Source organism: Sycon ciliatum, chromosome 3 (assembly GCF_964019385.1).
Source record: "Sycon ciliatum chromosome 3, ocSycCili1.1, whole genome shotgun sequence".
Lineage (NCBI taxonomy): Eukaryota > Metazoa > Porifera > Calcarea > Leucosolenida > Sycettidae > Sycon > Sycon ciliatum.
In genome coordinates, this window is record NC_088645.1 from 4848367 (window position 1) to 4873720 (window position 25354).

General features: G+C 45.4%; 1 protein-coding gene across 1 annotated transcript in view; it reads left to right on the forward strand.

The window, feature by feature from the left end:
• Positions 1-5265: 5265 nt before the first annotated feature.
• Positions 5266-25354, forward strand: part of LOC135811247 (uncharacterized) — a 170319-nt gene continuing 150230 nt past the window's right edge. The window contains exons 1-2 of the mRNA XM_065324444.1: positions 5266-5693; positions 8338-8398. Coding sequence (XP_065180516.1) covers positions 5284-5693; positions 8338-8398 — 471 coding nt within the window. The 5' untranslated portion in view covers positions 5266-5283. The remainder of the gene's footprint in view (positions 5694-8337; positions 8399-25354) is intronic.

The window sequence follows — 25354 nt, forward strand, 5'->3', positions numbered from 1 at the left end:
GCCCCCGGAATATCATATGGTTCAACCCACCATGTAGCAAGAACGTCGCCACCGACGTCGGACATCGCTTCCTCCAGCTAGTGGCCAAACACTTCCCCAAAGGCTCAAGCCTCAACAAAATCTTCAACCGGAACTCTGTAAAGGTTAGCTACATTTGCATGCAGAATATGGCCACTATCATCAAACAACACAATAACACGATTCTACGAACCAAGAAACAAGTCAACGGAGGTGACAACGATACCAGGACTTGTAACTGTCGGGCGAAAGACTCATGTCCACTGGACGGAGCGTGTCTAACGGAGAGCATCGTGTATAAGGCAAGAGTCACCACAGGTATGGAGAAGAAGGAGTATACTGGATTAACAGCAACAACATTCAAACAACGCTATTATAACCACCAATCCTCATTCCGCCACAGACAACACGAGAAGGACACCCGCCTATCACAGTACGTCTGGACCAAAAAGGATGAAGGAAAGGCATGCAGCATTCAATGAGCGGTACACCGCAGAGCAGCGGCCTACAGCAACAAAAGCAAAAGGTGCAACCTGTGCCTGGCAGAAAAATTGGCAATCGCGCAAGCACCCAAGCACCTCTCTCTCAACAAAAGGAGTGAGCTTGTGTCGAAGTGTCGCCATGAGAATAGGTACTACCTTCGGAACTTTAAACCATCTACAGCCATCACCTAATTAAGTAAGAGACAACCGGCTCCAGTGGTTGTCACCTTTCACCACTCTGTCATTCACACTTTTACTTTTGGATTTGCCTCACGATGCAGTCATTCACGCTTTACACTGCCGCCATTCACAACTTTTAGATTTGCGCCATGCTGCAGCTATTTACACTTTGCTTTGTGAGTATATAAACCAACACTGATCCAGATTTCTCATTACTGTTTTCTGATGATCGCTTAGTGCGTGAAACTCGGAGTAAAAACACTTTCTCTGTCCTCCTATTGTTTGAACCAGCTCTACCACTCGGTATTGAGCACTCTCTTGATCAGCCTGTAACCTCTCTGTTTTATAAGTAGCATTATAGTGTGCGATTTGCAACGAGCATTATGCTAGCATTATAACACTACATTTCCACAAAAGTGGCATTATACTCAAATATGGAAGTTTTGGCCGCTACAAAAATGGACGTTACATGCCTTGTACATAGAACTGCACAACCTGCATAGGATTGTCCAAACTAAGCCATTTCCAATTTTCCATACATACTATTGCGGTTTTGCTGGCGTTATGGAGCAATAGCAGCATAAAATTAGCTTTATGATCATGATTTTCTAGCATTTTCCATGCCGTCTACGTAGAATTACGAAACGTGCACAATACTGCCCAAACAAGCCATTTTTCCATACTTACTACTGGTGAATTGCTGGCATTACAGAGGAACAGCAGCATTATAAGTAGCATTATGATACAGTTTTTCTGGCATTGCCATTAGCATTATCCCGCAAAATAACTAGCATTATCCGCCCAGGCCTAGAAGGTGCACTCACTAAAAAAATAATCTCTATGACTCATAGTATGAGGCTCTGTCTCCAGATTGCAGCGGTGATCAAGCAGGTGCTGCATGATTGTAGTGATCACGTGATGACAGACTGCATGGAGATATTCTACGTATGCAGTGTAGGAACTAGACACAGACATGTACATGATGCAGCAGCAGGGCTCGATAGGGGAAGTCCCTGGGACCCTGTGTCTGTGAGCTGACATGTCAGTTTCATTGACAAGTGACAGTAGTACCAGAGTCAAACGTACAGCTGCGAGTTGGACTGACAAATAGATATATTGAAGGTAGGGTGAGGATTGTGATTCGTGGAACACGTTCACCTGACCTTTTCTTACATTCATTATGACCATATATTCCTAGACTTGCATGTACACTAAGTTATAGAATAAGGCACCATTTTGCCACTATGATCGATAGAGAGTATCGTATCGCCTTTCCCAAAGATGCCATAATTCGTCGCAACTTATGCTTTTCGCAACCGTGCCAAACATGTGCTAGTTGCTGATGTCGCATCCATATTCTCAGAAAAAGGTCCAAAGTGGCTAATATCGCAACTTAAATTTGGAGAGTTATTGTGACAAAACACACAAAAAGGAGCAGAAGGAATACATGTAGCAGAAGTGCAGTGACAGCAAACTCCTACATCCCTTACTGCTGTGAAGCACAACACAACACAATGCCAGTACTAGCCTGTTGTATGTATCCTACTTCAGAAGTACATCATTCCAGTGCACGGAAAAGAGAATGCACATTATCGTAACTAATGTTGATCTACTGTTTCTCTAAAATGAGTCTGAAGGCAGGAGAGAAATGAGCGAGTATGCATTGGTATACCTACATTGCACACAGCAGAATGGGGATATTTAGAAATGCATCATAGTCACGGGTAACTCTAATTGAGAACACTGCTGGGAACAGAACTGATAATCAGCTGACAGGCCTTGATAAATAAACATGACGAAGACAAATAGGAAATGATATGTGATATTGTGAATGTTTTAAAAGTAATGCTAGCAACGGGACAACGGGACAACGGGACAATCTCAGCATCAAATGGTGTATCACATGCTACTCGTACAACACGTCTAAAAAGTGAAAATAGCTGATCTTTGTCATGGGCAGATAAACAAGAAAGAAAAACAGTAACAGAATAGTTCAAGTCAGGTAAGATAACACTTAACAAGTAGGCTCGCTTTGTATGTAGCGAATGTTGCGGAAATGTTGCCAAATAGTTCGCGAAAAAGAAGAAAAGAAGAAGGACAAAATGGTACGAGTTATGACTAACTATACACCAACGTAACCAGATCTTATACAGTCAGCGAGTGCGACAAAATGGCACAAAACTGACAAGGAGTACTGAGACATTCGGCGACCTGACACCTAGCTCCAACACTTCGCCAAGGCGCAAACCAACAACCTTCCAACTTAGAAGGTTCAGGTTCGGAAAGGTCCAAGAGGGGAAGGAAAGCGCAATGAAGAAGAGCACGAGCTACGCATCATTTTGTCGCACTCGCTGACTGTATAAGATCTGGTTACGTTCGTGGACAGTTAATCATAACTCGTAACATTTTGCCCTTCTTCTTTTCACAATTATGTAATTGGCTCACCATCCGAAAAAGAAGAAAGTTGCCAAAGTTGCGATTTCTTCCGAAACATCGAAAAGTTTCGAAAATGTTTCGAGCATCTTTGCGAAATGGCTAGTAACGAGCGAAAGGGTCATTGTCTCCTCCACTAAGCTATAAGTGGTCCAATGTACTTACACAATCAACATGTACTTCATATGCATAGTGCTATCAGTATAATAATTAGTTAAAACATATTGAGCACTCTCTTGGACAGCCTGGAACCTCTCTGTTTTAATAATTACTTAGTGTGACTGTAGATATAGCAGTGTCAAAATGGTAAACAATCTAACACTACTATAGTCTATAGTCTATAGTGTATTTTATATTGTACAGGTATAGATAGACCTGTAGACTTTTTCAAATATTTAAAATTTTGCTTTGAGCGTTTTGACATCTACATTTGTATCTTGGGGATACTGGTCAGGCAGTACCTCCAATTTTCCTCACATAAATCTAGGTGATTGGACAACAAACACCCATTTTTACACACAAAGTAATCAAATATTTAATGTAGTATAGATGTTGGTTGACACCAGGGGTCTACATGACATTATCTACCATTGAACGCATTAGACATGTAGTACGAATTTCCAGTCTGACAACCATCACTGAATGAGTGGTAAAATAACAACTTTTAGCCATGGTAAAAAGGTAATAGTACAGTGCTGCTCAATGAAAGCCAGTCTACAGTCTACAGTCTACAGTCTACAGTCTACAGTGTACAGTGTACAGTGTACAGTCTACAGTCTACAGTCTACAGTCTACAGTCTACAGTCTACAGTCTACAGTCTACAGTCTACAGTGTACAGTGTACAGTGTACAGTGTACAGTGTACAGTGTACAGTGTACAGTGTACAGTGTACAGTGTACAGTCTACAGTCTACAGTCTACAGTCTACAGTCTACAGTCTACAGTCTACAGTCTACAGTCTACAGTCTACAGTCTACAGTCTACAGTCTACAGTCTACAGTCTACAGTCTACAGTCTACAGTCTACAGTCTACAGTCTACAGTCTACAGTCTACAGTCTACAGTCTACAGTCTACAGTCTACAGTCTACAGTCTACAGTCTACAGTCTACAGTCTACAGTCTACAGTCTACAGTCTACAGTCTACAGTCTACAGTCTACAGTCTACAGTCTACAGTCTACAGTCTACAGTCTACAGTCTACAGTCTACAGTCTACAGTCTACAGTCTACAGTCTACAGTCTACAGTCTACAGTCTACAGTCTACAGTCTACAGTCTACAGTCTACAGTCTACAGTCTACAGTCTACAGTCTACAGTCTACAGTCTACAGTCTACAGTCTACAGTCTACAGTCTACAGTCTACAGTCTACAGTCTACAGTCTACAGTCTACAGTCTACAGTCTACAGTCTACAGTCTACAGTCTACAGTCTACAGTCTACAGTCTACAGTCTACAGTCTACAGTCTACAGTCTACAGTCTACAGTCTACAGTCTACAGTCTACAGTCTACAGTCTACAGTCTACAGTCTACAGTCTACAGTCTACAGTCTACAGTCTACAGTCTACAGTCTACAGTCTACAGTCTACAGTCTACAGTCTACAGTCTACAGTCTACAGTCTACAGTCTACAGTCTACAGTCTACAGTCTACAGTCTACAGTCTACAGTCTACAGTCTACAGTCTACAGTCTACAGTCTACAGTCTACAGTCTACAGTCTACAGTCTACAGTCTACAGTCTACAGTCTACAGTCTACAGTCTACAGTCTACAGTCTACAGTCTACAGTCCACAGTCGGGTCACTGAAGACAAGTTTGCGACTCGCATCATTTCACAGCCCATTGTTCAGTGGTGTTGGCAGGTGTACCGTGTACATGGTGTAGGGCTGCGCAACGCCTGACGCGTACTTGAGAGATGCGACTGGAGTTCATTGAGCAGGATCTAGGACTGAACAATGACAGACATACTCTACAATCACAGCACACCGGACCAAACCTGACACCCGACCTGGACTTTGCAGGTCTGGAGCGGAGCAGGGAGTTGTATAAACACGACTCCGTGGTCTGGAGTCTGGACAGGGCAAGACAGGAGGAGCATGCCATGCAAGCGCAGAATCTCGCCACTTGTACTAGTCTGTGTGATAGATCCACTGTCACTGTGTGGTAGATGGTAGATGATTCACACATTCACGACCCTGGTCTGTGTAACTTTTCACACACTGCTGCTGTTGATGTGTTGGTGTGTGTGTTTCCGAGCGAGTGAAACAAGTTTAGAAAAGAAATATTACCTACTCGATACTTTCAGTCACAAGCATATTTGCTTGCGTTGCAACGATATTCGTGCTAGCACCCTCCCTCCGAGTCTGCTAAGTGTCGGAGCAATGGCGGTCAAACCCCCAGGCTCAATGCCCTGGCGCAAATCACGTTTTCAACGAAAAGGATATCCTCCGGAGATTTTCCAGGACGTGAAATTTCGCGAGAAGAAGTACCTTTGCTCACATTGTCACCAGGTGCTTGACCAGCCGCGTAGTGGTCCGTGTGGACACCGCTACTGTCGACTTTGCCTTGAAGACCGCATAGATCGGTAAGTAGTGACTGCTAGCGTTTCTCCTATTTCAAGTGTTTCCAGGCTTGAACCTCTCCCATTGTGGCAAGGCTATCGTGTGATTATCCGCTCCTGCATGTATTGTGTAGTGTAATAGTCTATACTATATGTAATGTGATTCCTGTGTGAGCAGAGCTAAGTCTACTGTACTATTTGTATCGTGATGTGGATCAGGTTGACGATTATCGTTTTCCGCGATTACGTTCATTCAAACTACAATGAAAGTTGAAGTTTCCATTTTAGTGCAGCTAACAAGGAAATAGAAACTCATTCGCACAGCCGAAGTTGATTTGTAAACGTATCAATTATTGTCAATCACTTCCCTTTCCTGTGGAATATTATGTTCTGTACCTACAACATAGGTATACCATGTTACCACTTGTCAAACTTTTCGGACAAAATTGAATCGTACATCTACGAAATTTCGTCAAGACCAGCGCGACAATCGCCTAGTGTGTCGTTCGTTTTTTTCTGCGATGTATCGACTGGTCGATATTTTGGCCAAAACGTCGGCCGATTTTCAGTGCTTGCACGTGGTAGAGCGGACCTCCAATCAATCACAGACGATGTTCGATATTAGAGAGGTTCCGCACTACGTAAAGTTGAGCAACTTTACGTTAGTGGGCGGGAAAACCCGTGAATTCGCGAGTTTGCACTCCACTTACGGAAAGTTGTCTACGGAGAGTACGTAGATAGGGCTCTGATAACGTAGCTGGTCCGTTAATGGATTGGGTACAAATTTATGACTCTCTCCCCAGGTCGATCTGGTCGTACACTGCCGCGTTCGGAGTTGCCAAGGGCAGCTACGTGATTTGAAAACTCCGTATGGCGGAACCCAGATCCACATGCAGTTTACGTAAGACTTTCCGTAGATCGACTACGTTTTTTACTAACGTAATTACGTTATGCGGAACCTCTCTAATGGCAGAAGAGAGTGTGCATGTACACACATGCATGTACACACATGCATGTACACACATGCATGTACACACATGCATGTACACACATGCATGTTCACACATGCATGCATGCGCTGTTGCGCGCTGGTCTCATCCCATCAACGTGTGCACTGCACACAGCATTCTGTACTCTGTGCTGAGGTGGCCAGCCAGCCAGCCAGCCAGCCAGCCCCAGTCAATCTACCAGGTTTCTATGTCCACTACTATAGTAGACAGCATGGTGTAGATACCATAGTGTGTTTACTACAGTTTAGTGTTGCTCTGTACCACCAGTGACTGGGTGAGTGGGTGCACACACAGCAGCATACAAAGGAAATCAATGGTGCTTTGTTGCGAAGAATATGCTCCATTTCTGGCTTTGTAAACTGCAAACTTATGTTTGGTCAACCCTCGTCGGATTTTTCGGCCGATATCGGGTTGTACGACTAGTTTGCTGGATCAGCAAAATAAAATACAAATTTGTGTGCGCTTAGGCAGTCAGCCGATTTTATGACAGGGTCGGTGTCAGAACGCCGGCCAAAAAAGGTCCGACTGCGGGCCAGGCATAACTCAGTGTGTTTTTCGTACTCAAACTTCTGGTTGTGTAAACATAGCGGTACTTTACACACTACCAATAATTTATTATTGTTCTGGTACATGGGATCCCATTGAGAGAGTAAAGTACCCGACGGGGTGGGGTAGGGGGGGGGCTGGGGTGTGGGTAGGGTTGTGTGTGTGGGGGGGGGGGGGGGGCTGGGGTGTGGGTAGGGTTGTGTGTGTGTGTGTGTGGGGGGGGGGGGTAGGGGGGTAGGTTTTGGCAGGGGTTGTGTGTGGGGTTGTGGTTGTGGGGGAGGGCTGGGGTGTGGGTAGGGTTGTGTGTGTGTGGGGGGGGGGGGTAGGTTTTGGCAGGGGTTGTGTGTGGGGTTGTGGGTGTGTGTGTGTGGGAGGGGGGGCTGGGGTGTGGGTAGGGTTGTGTGTGTGGGGGGGGGGGTAGGTTTTGGGTGGGGTTGTGTGTGAGGGTTGTGCGTGTGGGTTGTGTGTGGGGGGTGTCTGTGTGTGTGTGTGGGGGGGGGGGGGTTGTGTGTGTGGGGGGGGGGGAAGGAGGGGGTTGTGTGTGGGGGGGGGGAGGGAGGGGGTTGTGTGTGTGTGGGGGGGGGGGGGGTAGAGTATACATCTCCTTACCAGTGAGTACATGGCTACATAATGGTGTAGTGTGTGTGGAGGGGGGGGGGGGGAGGGGGCTGGGGGGAGGGGGTGTGGGGGGGGGGGGGGTTGGGGGGACGTGTATGTGTGTGTGGGGGGGGGGGGTTGTGTGTGTGTGGGAGGGGGGTTGTGTGTGTGTGGGGGGGGGGGTTGTATGTGGGTGTGTGAGTGGGGGTTGTGTGTGTGTGTGGGGGGGGGGGGGGTTGTTTGTGTGTGTGTGTATGTGTGTGTGGGGGTTGTGTGTGTGTGGGGGTGGGGGTCATGGGTGGGGGTTTCTGTGTGTGTATGTGTGGGTGGGGGTTGTGTGTAGGGTATACATGTCTATATCAGTGAGTAAATGGCTAGAAAATGGTGTTGTGGGTAAACTTGATCCAGACACACACACACACACAACCATAAATGAATACAAAGAGATACTTCAATCCACACACCTAAAGAACTAGTGTATGATGAAATTTCAAATTCTAATTTTGTTGTTTCAGGATGAGACCCACTGCTGAATGCTACTGGAAGGATTGCCAGGCAGTTCTGAAACCAGCCGAGGTATGTTTATACAGGTCATGTGCCGTTCTGGGCTTAACTCTTTACCGCCAGCAGCCCGGCCATACTTGAATGTGTCGTAAATGACGCATTTGACATGCATACTAAAACCAGGCCTGGTATGACAGGAAGCATCAGCCCACGGGGATTTCCCGTGGCCCTCACACAGCCTAGGTATGATCCTATCCGTAGCTGAAGAGATCTACGCGTGTCCCATTTGATTTCATTGAGAACTGCGCGATCGAAAACTTACGGAAATACACGCGCGCCGACAATGCCGTCTGCCTCCGTCAAAACGTCGTCAGATGCATTTCCTCTTGCGCAGTGAGTTCCTTCCGTCCTCAGATGACTTCTCCGACGAGGACCTAGCAGACCTTCGCTCTGGGACCGACGACAGATAGATAAATACTTCGTTCCAGCCGCCGATGCGAGCGAATTTCAAATTACGGAGCGGAGCGCACGCCAAGTAAATTCTCGCGCAAATATCGGGAGCTCCTGCCGCTGAAGACGATGTCATCGTGATGTACCTGGAAGAATCTGATTGTGGGAAAGCCATCAAGAGTGATCCCCGTGTCGACATTCCCCCAGAGACGGAATTTTAGGCCATCGACTTTCTCCGTACCTGAGTGACGGCAGCGGAGCGCGACTTGCGCACGACCTTACCAAGCCGTCGGACAGCAATTCTGGGGCGATGCTGCTCTCAATTGCGAGGGAGGCACGTCTACTAAAGTCTGTGATGGCTATGGCGTTCGTTTCCGCTCCGAAGTCGACTTGTTTTGGCAGTATCATGTCAATGTCGGAATCTGACGATTTGCACTATGTATAATTTCCGTGCTTAGACGTATAGGTGCCAATTTAGCAGCGTATGTGTGTGGTATGTGAAAATAAATTTTTCCATGGTCAAGAAGTAGTACCAGACTTCCAAGAAAACATAACTTGCACATACAAAATGTGCATTCGTTGTGAGTTATTGGCATCCTTCTCAATGTTGTGGATTTCATATACAAAATGCACTTGCCGGTAAAGGGTTAAGCTGTGTTCACAACTGCATGGCGGGTGGACGCGGTACGCTTGCGGTTCATCCGTGCCCAAATGCGTACTCAGGCTTTCACAATAAGCAGCAATCCGAGTCTTATTGAACGAATGCGACACCTTCGAGTACTATTGTTTCGACCCCACCAGTCAAAGTGGCTGGCATGCATGCCGGTACGCGCCTGATACGCGCTGAAATATCCAATTTTGAAATTTCCCTTTCAGCGCGTTTTCACACGCATAACGCCCAACAGCCAGCAAAAACACGCACAAGCACATGGTTTCACACTTACACGCGCCAGTTGTGAACACTGGTTACGTCACCAATAGGTCTAAGTCTTAAAGTAACGTGTCTATCTGCCCGGTCTGGAGGTCTAGATCTTATCTAGTGTTGAAACGAGCGTATCTATAACAAACGAGCGATCAGTTCCACGAACGAGCAAGCTATCGAGCGAGCTAACGAGTTTCATTGATGTGGCAAATATGATTTTTTGAATAATTTTTTTTCTTAACCGCAATCAATAAAACTAGCTGAACCGACATTTGTGTACTTTATTCATGCAATGTAAAAACGGTGGAGACGATGTGCAATAAAACGATGAAAATATGAAGAAATGGTGTAGGGAAAAAATATATGGATTCAAACAAGTTTTCGTACAACACTCATCAGGAATCGTCGTTGTACTAAAGGACACTGAAACAAAAATTGAACTATTATAGAAAATCTAAGTTACAGAAATAACACTAAGAGCAACAACAGTGAAATTTACAAGTGTGAATTTTAACAATCAAAGCGAGAAATGAACAAAGGAGAAAGGAAGGAAAGACAACGTGATAACACATAACAGCAGTACATTACACCTAGAACATTAACGGCCAAGCTTGGCCGCACTAAACACGACACGTTACTTGAACAATTTCAACCCAATTATACTATCTTTCTGTACACACAAATTAGGCTTGTACAGACGCTGATAGATAGCTTCCAACACTTTTAACTGTAGTCCATAACCATGACGACCACGGCACAATACAGTGAACGAAGAGTCGGAATACGAATTACAACAATCAGGACTAGCTAGCAGATGATTGTACACTGAAGACTTGCTACCACGAAACCTACGCACAACACTAACACTCTCACCGGCATTCTCACCATCACTCCCATCACTGCTCTCCGACTCACTGCTCCTTCCGCCGTCCGCTCCATCCTCCGCTTCCTCTGTACTCTCTCTGTCTCGTCCATCCCGCCTGACCGGGTCCATTGAAGTCAACTCGGCCGTCACCCTGCTATCACATCCCTCCTTTCGCCCTTGTCCGCTGAGTGCGTAGCTTCTGTTGTAGTTGGCTGTTGATCGTCTTGGTCTTTCAATTGTGGGCTTGGATGGTGGATTAGTTGTGGTTGCTGTAGATTGTGTTGTTGGTGTTGGTGTGGGAGCTACTGATATGCAAGGTGGGTCTTTTTGAGTCGGCATTTGTAGTGTTAATGCAGCTGTCAGTGTTGCTCGCGGTCTCCCACTGGCAAGCTCCACCGCCGCAAGAACCGATGGTGGAGGATCGGGAGGAGGCAGTGGAACCGGGACCGCAAGCGGCACCACCTCAGCCAAAGCCGCCGGGGGCACTGACGAGGGAACCACCGACGGCCGGAGCAAAGGCGGCGACACAAGCCGACCCGATGAGCCACCACGCCCATTCTCCTCCCCCACCGCCACCAACGACGGCGGAGCAAGCACAGTCCGTGAGTCAGGGTCCGCGGGTTGTGTAGGCAACGGCTGTGTGGTTATTGGTTGTTTTCTAGGTCGCCCTCGCTTCGGTCTTTGTTGTTGTGCGCAAGGTGGAAGTATGTGACGTGGTGTGTGTTGTTTGATGCGTGCGTTCAGGTGCTGAACAGTCCTACCAACATACCGACTAGCGCATTGTCGGCATTCAAAGTTGTAAATAAGATGACTTAGGTGATGGGCTGGTAGGACATCCTTCCGCACCGTAAACGCACGCATCGTCGTAAAGACGGGCACAAAATGTACTGCGTAGTATGTTCGACGAACAACAGACTTGACTGCACTACAAACTTTAGTCGACTCCTGCCCTTTCCACGGCAAACATAAATAAACGGGACAACGAGCCGGACCAATCATAGGAGCCTTCGTAGTTTGTTCGACTTTCAACAACTTCTGCAACAAAAACTCAGGGTACCCGTTCTTGACAAAAACTGACCGGAGAAAATCAAGCTCTTCCTGCAGCTTACAGGACGAACAAATACGCTTCGCACGATCTACAAGGTTACGCACTAAGTTTACTTTATATTGAGACGAACAATAAGAGTCATATACAATGTACTGACCAGTAAACGTCGGCTTTCGATAAACGGTGGTCAGAACGTCACTACTCGTTTTTTCCACAAGCACATCTAGAAATGACAATTTGTTGGACTGTTCATGCTCACATGTAAAACGAAGGGCAGGGTGAATACTATTTAACACGTCAAGAAACTCGTTACTACGCTCCTCATTATCAAAATATGTGAAGGAGTCGTCCACGAAACGTACATAAAGGTCAGGCCACAATGAATCATCAATTTTCGACTCACAGTAACCGACAAACACGTTTGCCAATACCGGACCAAGGGGCGAACCCATCGCAACACCATCGACTTGTTTGTACATGACATTGTTGAACGAAAACTCAACACCAGTTGTGACCAGCAACAACAACCGTCTAAACGCACTTTCAGATATCCAAGGAGTGTCAACGTCATCATTACGGTACAAAACATCCATGCAGATGTCGACAGTTTCTTCAATCGGCACATTAGTAAATAAACTGACGACGTCAAACGAACACATGTGTGCGTTGGGTGGTACAGGCTTGTTGCGGAGCTTCTCGACGAAATCAAAACTGTCTTTTACAGTGCGCTTGCAGTAGTGGTCCTGCACTGGTTGTAAGTAAATACACAGCCACTTGGAAATAGAATATTGGGGTGAAGCCATCATGGAAACGATGGGACGTACTGGACATGTGGGCTTGTGTATTTTTGGTAAGCCATATAGCCTAGGCCGGAGGGTGCCTGTCGGTTTAATGCGATCGAAATCATTTGAGAATATTTCACCGTCGTCTTTCAGTTTCTTTAGGTAAGCTATTAGTTCTTTTTCTACTTTCTCTGTTCGATCAAAACTTTCAACTGGGCCGAGGGTCTGGAACTTTGATGTGTCATTTAAGATGACAGACATCTTGTCGATGTAATCGGTTCTGAGCATCAGAACTGTAGCCCGCCCTTTGTCCGGGCGCGTGACGATGATTTCCGTGTTTTTGCGGAAGTCACGGAGGGCTTTCATGTGTTCCTGGCCTAAGGAAAATGATCGCTTATCTGGAAGTTTGTCCGCATGCTCCTCAGCCTCAGCTCGGATCTTTGCTGCGCATATTGATTGCTGGGCCTCTGATGTCGGCGTAAAACGTAATAACTTTCGATAAAACAATTCAAACTCGGTCATGATAACTTCCTTTTTATTTGATGATGGGGGAACGCCAAAATCAGTGCCACGGCAAAGGAGCTCCTTCTGCACGGTAGTCAATTCCAATGGTGTGAGGTTTATTATTGTTGTTTCAGGATCGATGTTAACTTGGCCGTAACGTTTCCTTCTGAGCCAGTTATATGTCTTGTCATGTTTGGTGATAAGTTTGACTCGTTGTTTCTGGTCGTTCTCAGAAAGGAGCACTGAGAAACGAAGGAAGTCATGAGATGACAAAAATGTACGTGCACGATCATACAAGGACCTAAACTGGGAACGAGACTTGCACACCGTGTCACCGGACCTGGCAATCTCATCCTTCATGAAAACTCGCTCGATGTTCAAAGTGTGGTATGCCTTGGCTCGGTGAACACGCTTTTCTACACCGCTAGGACATACGCCATTGTCTAAACACCGTCTAAGAAAAACTACATTAAGGGCGACACTACGGTAATGAAAACGTGCTTTCAGCGTTAGATTCAGAACATCTATCTGAGGCTGGGTGTATCTCGATTTAAAATATTTAAACACACGGCGAGGAGACAATAATTTGATAACCGCAATCAATAAAACTAGCTGAACCGACATTTGTGTACTTTATTCATGCAATGTAAAAACGGTGGAGACGATGTGCAATAAAACGATGAAAATATGAAGAAATGGTGTAGGGAAAAAATATATGGATTCAAACAAGTTTTCGTACAACACTCATCAGGAATCGTCGTTGTACTAAAGGACACTGAAACAAAAATTGAACTATTATAGAAAATCTAAGTTACAGAAATAATACTAAGAGCATATATTTTTTCCCTACACCATTTCTTCATATTTTCATCGTTTTATTGCACATCGTCTCCACCGTTTTTACATTGCATGAATAAAGTACACAAATGTCGGTTCAGCTAGTTTTATTGATTGCGGTTATCAAATTATTGTCTCCTCGCCGTGTGTTTAAATATTTTAAATCGAGATACACCCAGCCTCAGATAGATGTTCTGAATCTAACGCTGAAAGAACGTTTTCATTACCGTAGTGTCGCCCTTAATGTAGTTTTTCTTAGACGGTGTTTAGACAATGGCGTATGTCCTAGCGGTGTAGAAAAGCGTGTTCACCGAGCCAAGGCATACCACACGTTGAACATCGAGCGAGTTTTCATGAAGGATGAGATTGCCAGGTCCGGTGACACGGTGTGCAAGTCTCGTTCCCAGTTTAGGTCCTTGTATGATCGTGCACGTACATTTTTGTCATCTCATGACTTCCTTCGTTTCTCAGTGCTCCTTTCTGAGAACAACCAGAAACAACGAGTCAAACTTATCACCAAACATGACAAGACATATAACTGGCTCAGAAGGAAACGTTACGGCCAAGTTAACATCGATCCTGAAACAACAATAATAAACCTCACACCATTGGAATTGACTACCGTGCAGAAGGAGCTCCTTTGCCGTGGCACTGATTTTGGCGTTCCCCCATCATCAAATAAAAAGGAAGTTATCATGACCGAGTTTGAATTGTTTTATCGAAAGTTATTACGTTTTACGCCGACATCAGAGGCCCAGCAATCAATATGCGCAGCAAAGATCCGAGCTGAGGCTGAGGAGCATGCGGACAAACTTCCAGATAAGCGATCATTTTCCTTAGGCCAGGAACACATGAAAGCCCTCCGTGACTTCCGCAAAAACACGGAAATCATCGTCACGCGCCCGGACAAAGGGCGGGCTACAGTTCTGATGCTCAGAACCGATTACATCGACAAGATGTCTGTCATCTTAAATGACACATCAAAGTTCCAGACCCTCGGCCCAGTTGAAAGTTTTGATCGAACAGAGAAAGTAGAAAAAGAACTAATAGCTTACCTAAAGAAACTGAAAGACGACGGTGAAATATTCTCAAATGATTTCGATCGCATTAAACCGACAGGCACCCTCCGGCCTAGGCTATATGGCTTACCAAAAATACACAAGCCCACATGTCCAGTACGTCCCATCGTTTCCATGACGGCTTCACCCCAATATTCTATTTCCAAGTGGCTGTGTATTTACTTACAACCAGTGCAGGACCACTACTGCAAGCGCACTGTAAAAGACAGTTTTGATTTCGTCGAGAAGCTCCGCAACAAGCCTGTACCACCCAACGCACACATGTGTTCGTTTGACGTCGTCAGTTTATTTACTAATGTGCCGATTGAAGAAACTGTCGACATCTGCATGGATGTTTTGTACCGTAATGATGACGTTGACACTCCTTGGATATCTGAAAGTGCGTTTAGACGGTTGTTGTTGCTGGTCACAACTGGTGTTGAGTTTTCGTTCAACAATGTCATGTACAAACAAGTCGATGGTGTTGCGATGGGTTCGCCCCTTGGTCCGGTATTGGCAAACGTGTTTGTCGGTTACTGTGAGTCGAAAATTGATGATTCATTGTGGCCTGACCTTTATGTACGTTTCGTGGACGACTCCTTCACATATTTTGATAATGAGGAGCGTAGTAACGAGTTTCTTGACGTGTTAAATAGTATTCACCCTGCCATGCGTTTTACATGTGAGTATGAACAGTCCAACAAATTGTCATTTCTAGATGTGCTTGTGGAAAAAACGAGTAGTGACGTTCTGACCACCGTTTATCGAAAGCCGACGTTTACTGGTCAGTACATTGTATATGACTCTTATTGTTCGTCTCAATATAAAGTAAACTTAGTGCGTAACCTTGTAGATCGTGCGAAGCGTATTTGTTCGTCCTGTAAGCTGCAGGAAGAGCTTGATTTTCTCCGGTCAGTTTTTGTCAAGAACGGGTACCCTGAGTTTTTGTTGCAGAAGTTGTTGAAAGTCGAACAAACTACGAAGGCTCCTATGATTGGTCCGGCTCGTTGTCCCGTTTATTTATGTTTGCCGTGGAAAGGGCAGGAGTCGACTAAAGTTTGTAGTGCAGTCAAGTCTGTTGTTCGTCGAACATACTACGCAGTACATTTTGTGCCCGTCTTTACGACGATGCGTGCGTTTACGGTGCGGAAGGATGTCCTACCAGCCCATCACCTAAGTCATCTTATTTACAACTTTGAATGCCGACAATGCGCTAGTCGGTATGTTGGTAGGACTGTTCAGCACCTGAACGCACGCATCAAACAACACACACCACGTCACATACTTCCACCTTGCGCACAACAACAAAGACCGAAGCGAGGGCGACCTAGAAAACAACCAATAACCACACAGCCGTTGCCTACACAACCCGCGGACCCTGACTCACGGACTGTGCTTGCTCCGCCGTCGTTGGTGGCGGTGGGGGAGGAGAATGGGCGTGGTGGCTCATCGGGTCGGCTTGTGTCGCCGCCTTTGCTCCGGCCGTCGGTGGTTCCCTCGTCAGTGCCCCCGGCGGCTTTGGCTGAGGTGGTGCCGCTTGCGGTCCCGGTTCCACTGCCTCCTCCCGATCCTCCACCATCGGTTCTTGCGGCGGTGGAGCTTGCCAGTGGGAGACCGCGAGCAACACTGACAGCTGCATTAACACTACAAATGCCGACTCAAAAAGACCCACCTTGCATATCAGTAGCTCCCACACCAACACCAACAACGCAATCTACAGCAACCACAACTAATCCACCATCCAAGCCCACAATTGAAAGACCAAGACGATCAACAGCCAACTACAACAGAAGCTACGCACTCAGCGGACAAGGGCGAAAGGAGGGATGTGATAGCAGGGTGACGGCCGAGTTGACTTCAATGGACCCGGTCAGGCGGGATGGACGAGACAGAGAGAGTACAGAGGAAGCGGAGGATGGAGCGGACGGCGGAAGGAGCAGTGAGTCGGAGAGCAGTGATGGGAGTGATGGTGAGAATGCCGGTGAGAGTGTTAGTGTTGTGCGTAGGTTTCGTGGTAGCAAGTCTTCAGTGTACAATCATCTGCTAGCTAGTCCTGATTGTTGTAATTCGTATTCCGACTCTTCGTTCACTGTATTGTGCCGTGGTCGTCATGGTTATGGACTACAGTTAAAAGTGTTGGAAGCTATCTATCAGCGTCTGTACAAGCCTAATTTGTGTGTACAGAAAGATAGTATAATTGGGTTGAAATTGTTCAAGTAACGTGTCGTGTTTAGTGCGGCCAAGCTTGGCCGTTAATGTTCTAGGTGTAATGTACTGCTGTTATGTGTTATCACGTTGTCTTTCCTTCCTTTCTCCTTTGTTCATTTCTCGCTTTGATTGTTAAAATTCACACTTGTAAATTTCACTGTTGTTGCTCTTAGTGTTATTTCTGTAACTTAGATTTTCTATAATAGTTCAATTTTTGTTTCAGTGTCCTTTAGTACAACGACGATTCCTGATGAGTGTTGTACGAAAACTTGTTTGAATCCATATATTTTTTCCCTACACCATTTCTTCATATTTTCATCGTTTTATTGCACATCGTCTCCACCGTTTTTACATTGCATGAATAAAGTACACAAATGTCGGTTCAGCTAGTTTTATTGATTGCGGTTATCAAATTATTGTCTCCTCGCCGTGTGTTTAAATTTTTTTTCTAAGTTCGATTTTTTTCAGCTGGTTCAAATTATCACCGCCGGCATTTGGGGTTGCTGCTGCTTCACTTCGGACTGCTGTTTGGTGTCGAGGTGTCTTTTATGTGAAAATAAATTTTTCCATGGTCAAGAAGTAGTACCAGACTTCCAAGAAAACATAACTTGCACATACAAAATGTGCATTCGTTGTGAGTTATTGGCATCCTTCTCAATGTTGTGGATTTCATATACAAAATGCACTTGCCGGTAAAGGGTTAAGCTGTGTTCACAACTGCATGGCGGGTGGACGCGGTACGCTTGCGGTTCATCCGTGCCCAAATGCGTTCTCAGGCTTTCACAATAAGCAGCAATCCGAGTCTTATTGAACGAATGCGACACCTTCGAGTACTATTGTTTCGACCCCACCAGTCAAAGTGGCTGGCATGCATGCCGGTACGCGCCTGATACGCGCTGAAATATCCAATTTTGAAATTTCCCTTTCAGCGCGTTTTCACACGCATAACGCCCAACAGCCAGCAAAAATACGCACAAGCACATGGTTTCACACTTACACGCGCCAGTTGTGAACACTGGTTACGTCACCAATAGGTCTTACAGTAACGTGTCTATCTGCCCGGTCTGGAGGTCTAGATCTTATCTAGTGTTGAAACGAGCGTATCTATAACAAACGAGCGATCAGTTCCACGAACGAGCAAGCTATCGAGCGAGCTAACGAGTTTCATTGATGTGGCAAATATGATTTTTTGAATAATTTTTTTTCTAAGTTCGATTTTTTTCAGCTGGTTCAAATTATCACCGCCGGCATTTGGGGTTGCTGCTGCTTCACTTCGGACTGCTGTTTGGTGTCGAGGTGTCTTTTCAGCGCCGTCGTCGAGTAGCCTTTGTAAGAATAGACCGTTTTGCAAAGATTGCAAGTAGTCCTGGTCTTCGCTGCATCGCGGGAGAAAACTTCCAAACGACTGAGCGTAACTATTTTACTTTCACTCGAATGGAGAGGTGACCGAAGCATATCCTGCGACAGGTCAGCAGATGCGGAACAAGACATCAGTAGAGTCCACCAAAGCTGCAACGACAACTGAAACAACTCAAGTGTCGTGCAGGCATACAGTCACTGTAACTGCAAGTGATTTTCACTTTGCGTGGGACTGGACTCTCGATCGATCAGGGAGTCGTAAAATATTTTACGACTCCCCGGTCGACATGTACTGCCATGTGTACGGAGTACGGTGTACGGTGTTCGTTAGTGCAAAGGAGCTGGCCGCACAAACGAGCCGAGTTTCTGGCGAGCGAGCTAACGAGTATCCGGTGAGATCGTTTCAACACTAATCTTATCGTAATGTTTTTGTCTGGTCTGAAGGTCTAGATCTTGTAGTAATGTATCTGTCTGGTCGGGAGGTCTAGATCTTGTTGTAATGTATCTGTCTGCTCTGGAGGTCTAGATCTTGTAGTAATGTATCAAATCATTCATACAGCTACTGCAGAATGCAACATACTAGTTGATATCCAGAATGCAACATACCAGTTGATATCCAGCCCTGCGCTAGCTTTCCTGCGATTCTCTTACTTTTCAGTTCCCCTTTCATTTTCTTCTCCCTCCCCTCTATTGCCGCCATGTCTGGCTATCACCGCATCTCCCTTTCATTTTTTTTCTCCCTCCCCTCTATTACCATCATGTCTGGCTATCACCGCATCTCCCTTTCATTGGCTAGTGCCCCTTGATTGTGAATAAACAAATAATTAAAATATTTAAATAATAATCTGTCTGTCCTGCAGGTCTACAGTTGTGGCAAAACAAATCCGCCTAGTACTATACAAGCTACGGTTAGCTAAGCACAGTACATGTGCTGCATGCACTACCACTCCTACACTCCATTCATTGCAAACTGGCACCATAACCTTTTCGTGTCTCTCTCACATAGTTGTAGATATCGTGAAAACAACAGTACATCCTGCATTGTGTGACCCGTGCAACTACTCATTGCCACATTTGAGGCCAGAAAAGTTCAAGAGCAGGGAAATAGAAATTCAGCCAGGTTTTACAAAATTAGGACAGATATGCCATGGCAAAATGTATGGAGACGCAGATCATAAACCCAGATTTGTGAGATTTAGAGTGGGTTTTTGATCCTCAGTTCGGCCCAAATCCGACTTTCAAAAGCCAGCGGGACAGTTTCCGATGAATGGACAGTAGTGTATCCCAGAAAGTCAGTAATTGTAGTGCAGAGCACATGCCCTGATGTCAGGTCTGTATGTACACTCAGTACAGTGATAGACTTAACTGCAGTAGATCAGAGTGTAGTGTAGACTGGTCAGTGTAGTGTAGACTAGTCAGTGTAGTGTAGACTGTTCAGTGTAGTGTAGACTGTTCAGTGTAGTGTAGACTAGTCAGTGTAGTGTAGACTGGTCAGTGCTGTGTAGACTGGTCAGTGTAGTGTAGACTAGTCACTGTAGTGTTGACTGGTCAGTGCTGTGTAGACTGGTCAGTGCTGTGTAGACTAGTCAGTGCTGTGTTGACTGGTCAGTGCTGTGTAGACTAGTCAGTGTAGTGTAGACTGGTCAGTGCTGTGTAGACTGGTCAGTGCTGTGTAGACTGTTCAGTGTAGTGTAGACTGGTCAGTGCTGTGTTGGCATGCATTCCACCATACCATCATGAATGCTGAAGTATCGCCATGATGAAGTATCGTCTAGAACTTGTAGTAATATATCTGTCTGGACTGTACGTCTAGAACTTGTAGTAATGCATCTGTCTGGTCTGTACATCTTTGTTGTGTAGTAATGTATCTGTCTGGTCGAGGGGGTCTACAGTCAACTTCGCTAATAACGACTGCGGATATACCGATAATTTGGGAATAACTACAACATGTCCATGTCCAGAGCAAAGTCCCATCCCACTGTAATACATATAATGAGACTTCGGGTATAACCACACTTCGCGAATAAGGACACTCTTCTGATGCCCCGCCGAGTGTCGTTATACGCAAAGTTGACTTTAGGTCTTGAAGTAATGCATCTGTCTGTGATCTGTCTGGTGAGCCACTGTATGTGAAGGAAATTTTCGGACGGAACTATTATCGGGCAAAGCCCAATTTTGACCTTTTTGTACGGATTTATTTTCGTACAGTTCTGCATGCTAAAACAAATGCACGTAACTTATTTGCATGCAGAACCACGGGGTGCAAGGCGCATTGCATGAGTAAAATAGAGAGTGGAATAGATAATAGAATAGAGAGTAGAATAGAGAGTGGTATAGAGAGTGGTATAGAGAAGTAGTATGTGTCGGGCGGGTTCTGTGGCGGTACATGCCCTGCCCGAAAAAATGGGGTACTATTGATAGTACCCCCATTTTGGAGTTAAAACCGGGCGCTTTTTTGCGTAAAAATGAGTTTTCCATTTATACGCATTTTTAAGTTGTCCACCTCACCTCCACAGTTTTCCCACCTCGATTACATATGTAAACGATCAAGTTCATCTTTAGGAATCCTCTCTTCTCACTGTTACCATCTCCCAATCTCTTGTAAACTCCTCTTTTACTCAGCTTACATACGCCCCATTTTTCATTATGGAGATACTGCTTGGGCTGGAATTTCCACAACCCGTGCTGAAAAGCTCGAAATTCAGCACAAAAAAGTTCTAAAAATCCTCCTCCGGAAACCCCGCATGCTCCCATCTTTCACCCTTTATGCCCTTGCCCACACTACCCCTTTGTCTAAGAGACGTAATTCACATCTTGTCACCCTTATCCATTCTCTCAAACTCAATTTGTGTCCACCTCACCTCCACTGTTTCAACTGGTTTTCTTCCCGTAGCACGAGAAACTCCCTTTCCCTTCCGAAACCCAAGTCCTCCTTTCTACTTCACTCTCCCCTTTTCACTGCGTACTCTGCGTGGCTGGCACTTCCCCAAGAAGCTAAGGACCTTTCTTCCCTCCGCCTTTTTAAGAGCCTTGTCGCGCCTTGACTTTGATTTTGTGTTTCTCATTTTGTTGCAATCACTACTTATCCATGCCGGTTCCTTTTTTCTTCTCCTCCCCTTCTCCCTTCCTTGCCGTGGTTGGCTAACACCCTCTCTCTTTGTATTGGCCGGTGTTCTCACTGTGCTATGAAATGCTGCAATAAATAAATAATAAATAAATAAAATTCTTGATAGATGCGATACATAAAGAATATTCATAATGGAACGAACACTGAAGATCGCAATGGAGTGGAGGAGGAAGGTAGTATTTACAAATATAAAATTCAGTGTCTTTCCCTCAAACCAGTGAAAATTCAGTTCTTATTGCAATAATTTCAAGCTGGTATCAGATGAGAAACTACAAAGTTTACTCTTCGAATGCAATTTACGTGTGAGGATGGATAAATCCATGACCACTTCTGTGACACACAGTACGAGATGGAGTTATCGGACACTCTGATGTACACTAATGTTTCCATATAAGTAAGCAGAGTTACTATGACCTAAAAATGTTACATGCACACTACCTTCCTCGTCTCCATTGCAATGGTGACGACAGGGTTCAAATAATCATAGTCGGCCTCATGACGCGTGTGTTTGGTCTTCGACTCGTCACAAAAGCTGCGATCACGCAATGTGCAGGTGCCATCTGAGGCCACATTGATGGTGTGCATCTCAACGTTGACCTTCGTGATGCTTGTGGGCATGGCCTTCAGTTTGATCGGGGGCAAATCCACGAGTTTTGTATCCGACAAACAAATGCAGATCCTGACGTTGATCATGTTGATGATTCTCATAAACTCAGGCACGTCGATTTCCTCTGTTTCTTGAAATACGTTCTGGATGCATTTCGTAATTTTCTTATCAGCATACTGGGTGGCCCGGACGTAATTCTCCTTGGGTTCCAGCATGAGATGCAATAGCACGGAATCATCGGCTGAGATCACCGAAATCGGTTACATCAACATATTGTGGTAGGAGAATCGGGCATTGCATTGACCAGCACCAAACTTGCAGTTACTGATTCGAATCAGAAACTCTCCAATGGCGCTTGGTATCATATCTTGACGACTAGCCAATCCATCGTCAAGAATATCCTCCGACTCGTGCCTCGGTGTGAAGCACGGCATTTTCCTGATCTCAATCTGCCGCTCTGATGACAAACGGAACGAGAGAGCTTGGAAGCTCAGGGCCCTACGCTATGCTTTTATGCTTTTTTGCCTAGCTCATCGTACATGTTATAAGAACTGAGGCAAAAGTATTTTTGCAGAATTTATTGCGGATTGTTATTTCTCTAATAATAATCTTCTTTTGGTTTGCTCCTTCTTTTCTTTTTATCTCCTTATACTGTAAATCAACAAATTTTGGCTGATGAGAAAATTAGAAACCTCTCTATTAGAGAGGTTAAGATGCACGTTATTTCCGACGTGACGCGCAATTTCACGTCAAATTTGAAATCGATAGGTATTTTTGCTCTCACATGCATCCATTGCTCAATAATGCATCAATTTCCTTTTATGACAAACTTTGGCCTGTGATTTACTTTGGCCGGTTGGTACCAAGCGGCGAAATCAGCGAAATGAAATCGCCAGCGAAAATTAGTTGATTTTAATACAGTAATCGGATTTTCTGGCCTTTTTGTAGTAAGACATGTACATTGACCTGTTGAGCCAATGACGCCGCCGAATGCATGGTTGCCTGTGGAGCACATTACATAACTTAGCAGTCTCCTAAAATACGTATCCTGTCCGCCGGCAAAAGAGTCTGCAGATTTAGTTTTTCTGCGCGTCGACGGGATGTCTGCGACGCGAAAGTTCAGCTCGCATTATTTGGCTCGCACGTCGAAGAATCAACGCGAGTGACCTGCTGCTCACGTGGAAAATTGGACATTACATAACTTTACAGTCTCCTATAATACGTATCCTGTCCGACGGCAAAAGAGGCTGCAGATTTAGTTTTTCTGCGCGTCGACGGGATGTCTGTCCTGACGTTCACTGGGACCGGCGCTGACTCTGCCGAACACGGGCGTTCTGGACTCGACAGGATGTCTGTCCTGACGTTTCCTGGGACCGGCTTAGACTCTGCCGATCACGGGCGTTCTGGACTCAACAGGATGTCTGTCCTGACGTTGCCTGGGACCGGCGGACTCTGCCGATTACGGGCGTTCTGGAGTCGACGGGATCTCTCTTCCGACGTTTCCTGTGACCGGCGCTGAATCGCTCGTTCACGCTTATTTTGGAGACGACGCGATCTCTCTTCCAAAGTACATGTATGTTTATGCTGACGCTGTTTATGCTGACGCATCCTATCATCTATTCGGCGTCTATTCTAATTTATTTCCTCCTCGTCTCCCTATTTCATTCCAAATCTCCCTCTACATAATACGACGAATATTGGTACGGTACGGGACAGATACAGGAGCCCGCAAATATTGTGGACAGCTGTTATGTTCAATCCTGTAGAGCCTTTGTAGTCACAGATACGGGACAGATACGGGACAGATACGGGATGGCGCCAGGCGTGACACAAACAAACAAACAAACACACAAACAAACAAATACCAAATTAAAGCTGTGGACCCTGGCTAGCGCCAGACGTCTTCTGCATAGCTACGGGAATAAAAGTAATGGGGGGGGGGGGGGTAGGGGGGGGGGCGCAGCGCCCACACCCACACCCCCCCCCACCAACTCCGTTTGCGCGCCCCCTGTCAAAAAGTGCCGCCCCCTTCTCATTTTCCGATTTTTGTGTTTTTTCACGCCCTTCAACGAAAATACAGTCGATAGTCACTACTAGAGGGTTCATAAAGGCACATTTGTGAGGGGTGAAGTCGGGGTTCACCCTGTATGTTACATTTTGCATGGCAAGACAATTTTGGACAATGGAAAAAAATGGGTCATGGAGTAACTTTTTCCCATGCCCGCCCCCCTACTATATTGACCTGGCTAGAACCCTGAATACATTCCAGCATAATGGCTGCTGGGGTTGGTGTGAGGGCAGGTCCTCCTCATCAACCGGCGGGATAAAGGGCATGTCAGTTGTCAACCAACGGATTGGTGTGCTACATCTGGAGCTACTCACACTGGTTAATAAAGAGACTACAGTTGAATGAGTGACTAATCCTCTATGTATTCGGTTATAATGTCAATAGATTGATGAGGTTAAAGGTCATCCTGAATGTAGGTGACGACCTTGGAGAACACTGTGAAAACGGCGGGCGCCAAAACCAAAATGTTGCTCCGGCATGCCGTGTCTTTTTTGTTGTTGTTCGCATTCGGAATCTTTCGATTGGGATAAGTCAATTAGTTGTTCATCTATGTTGGTGATCGAAAGGTCCATGAGATGTAGAATATTTCTAGCTTTCCTATTGTATAATTCTTTTCGACATACAACATTTCTTTTTCGAACTAGCTATTACTATGTTTGTAGTACCAAGAGTATTATAACCCACCAAGAGTGTGCAACTCTGCATATGGGGTCTACGACGGCCAAAACTCACATCACGTGTCTCAGGTACGTTTTGTACTACATACAACTGGAGATAGCGTGCGCGCAATCTGAAAATCTGCTATGATTATGCGGATGAGTTACATACGCGCAGTAAGTTTCTGCCAGGGAGTGCTTTTATTATTACTCAGCTGCCCTCTAGAACCGGGCTGCAAACGAACAACTGGGACACTGCACCACGTGATGTAAGTTTTTGCTGTCGACGAGCCCGATATAGAAAGGCATCAGGAGTTGAGGGGTGATGTGAATAGCGCGAATCGATTCATGATTCGATTTGTGAATCAATTTGCGCGCATAATCAAACGCACTCAGTGATGGTGCAATCAAACGGAGAGCTTCTATCAATGAATAAAAAATAAAATAAAAAATAAAATAAACATATCTGTTAACCGCAATCAGTAATACAAGCTGGATCGACATTTGTGTACACTTTATTCACGTAATGTAAAACTG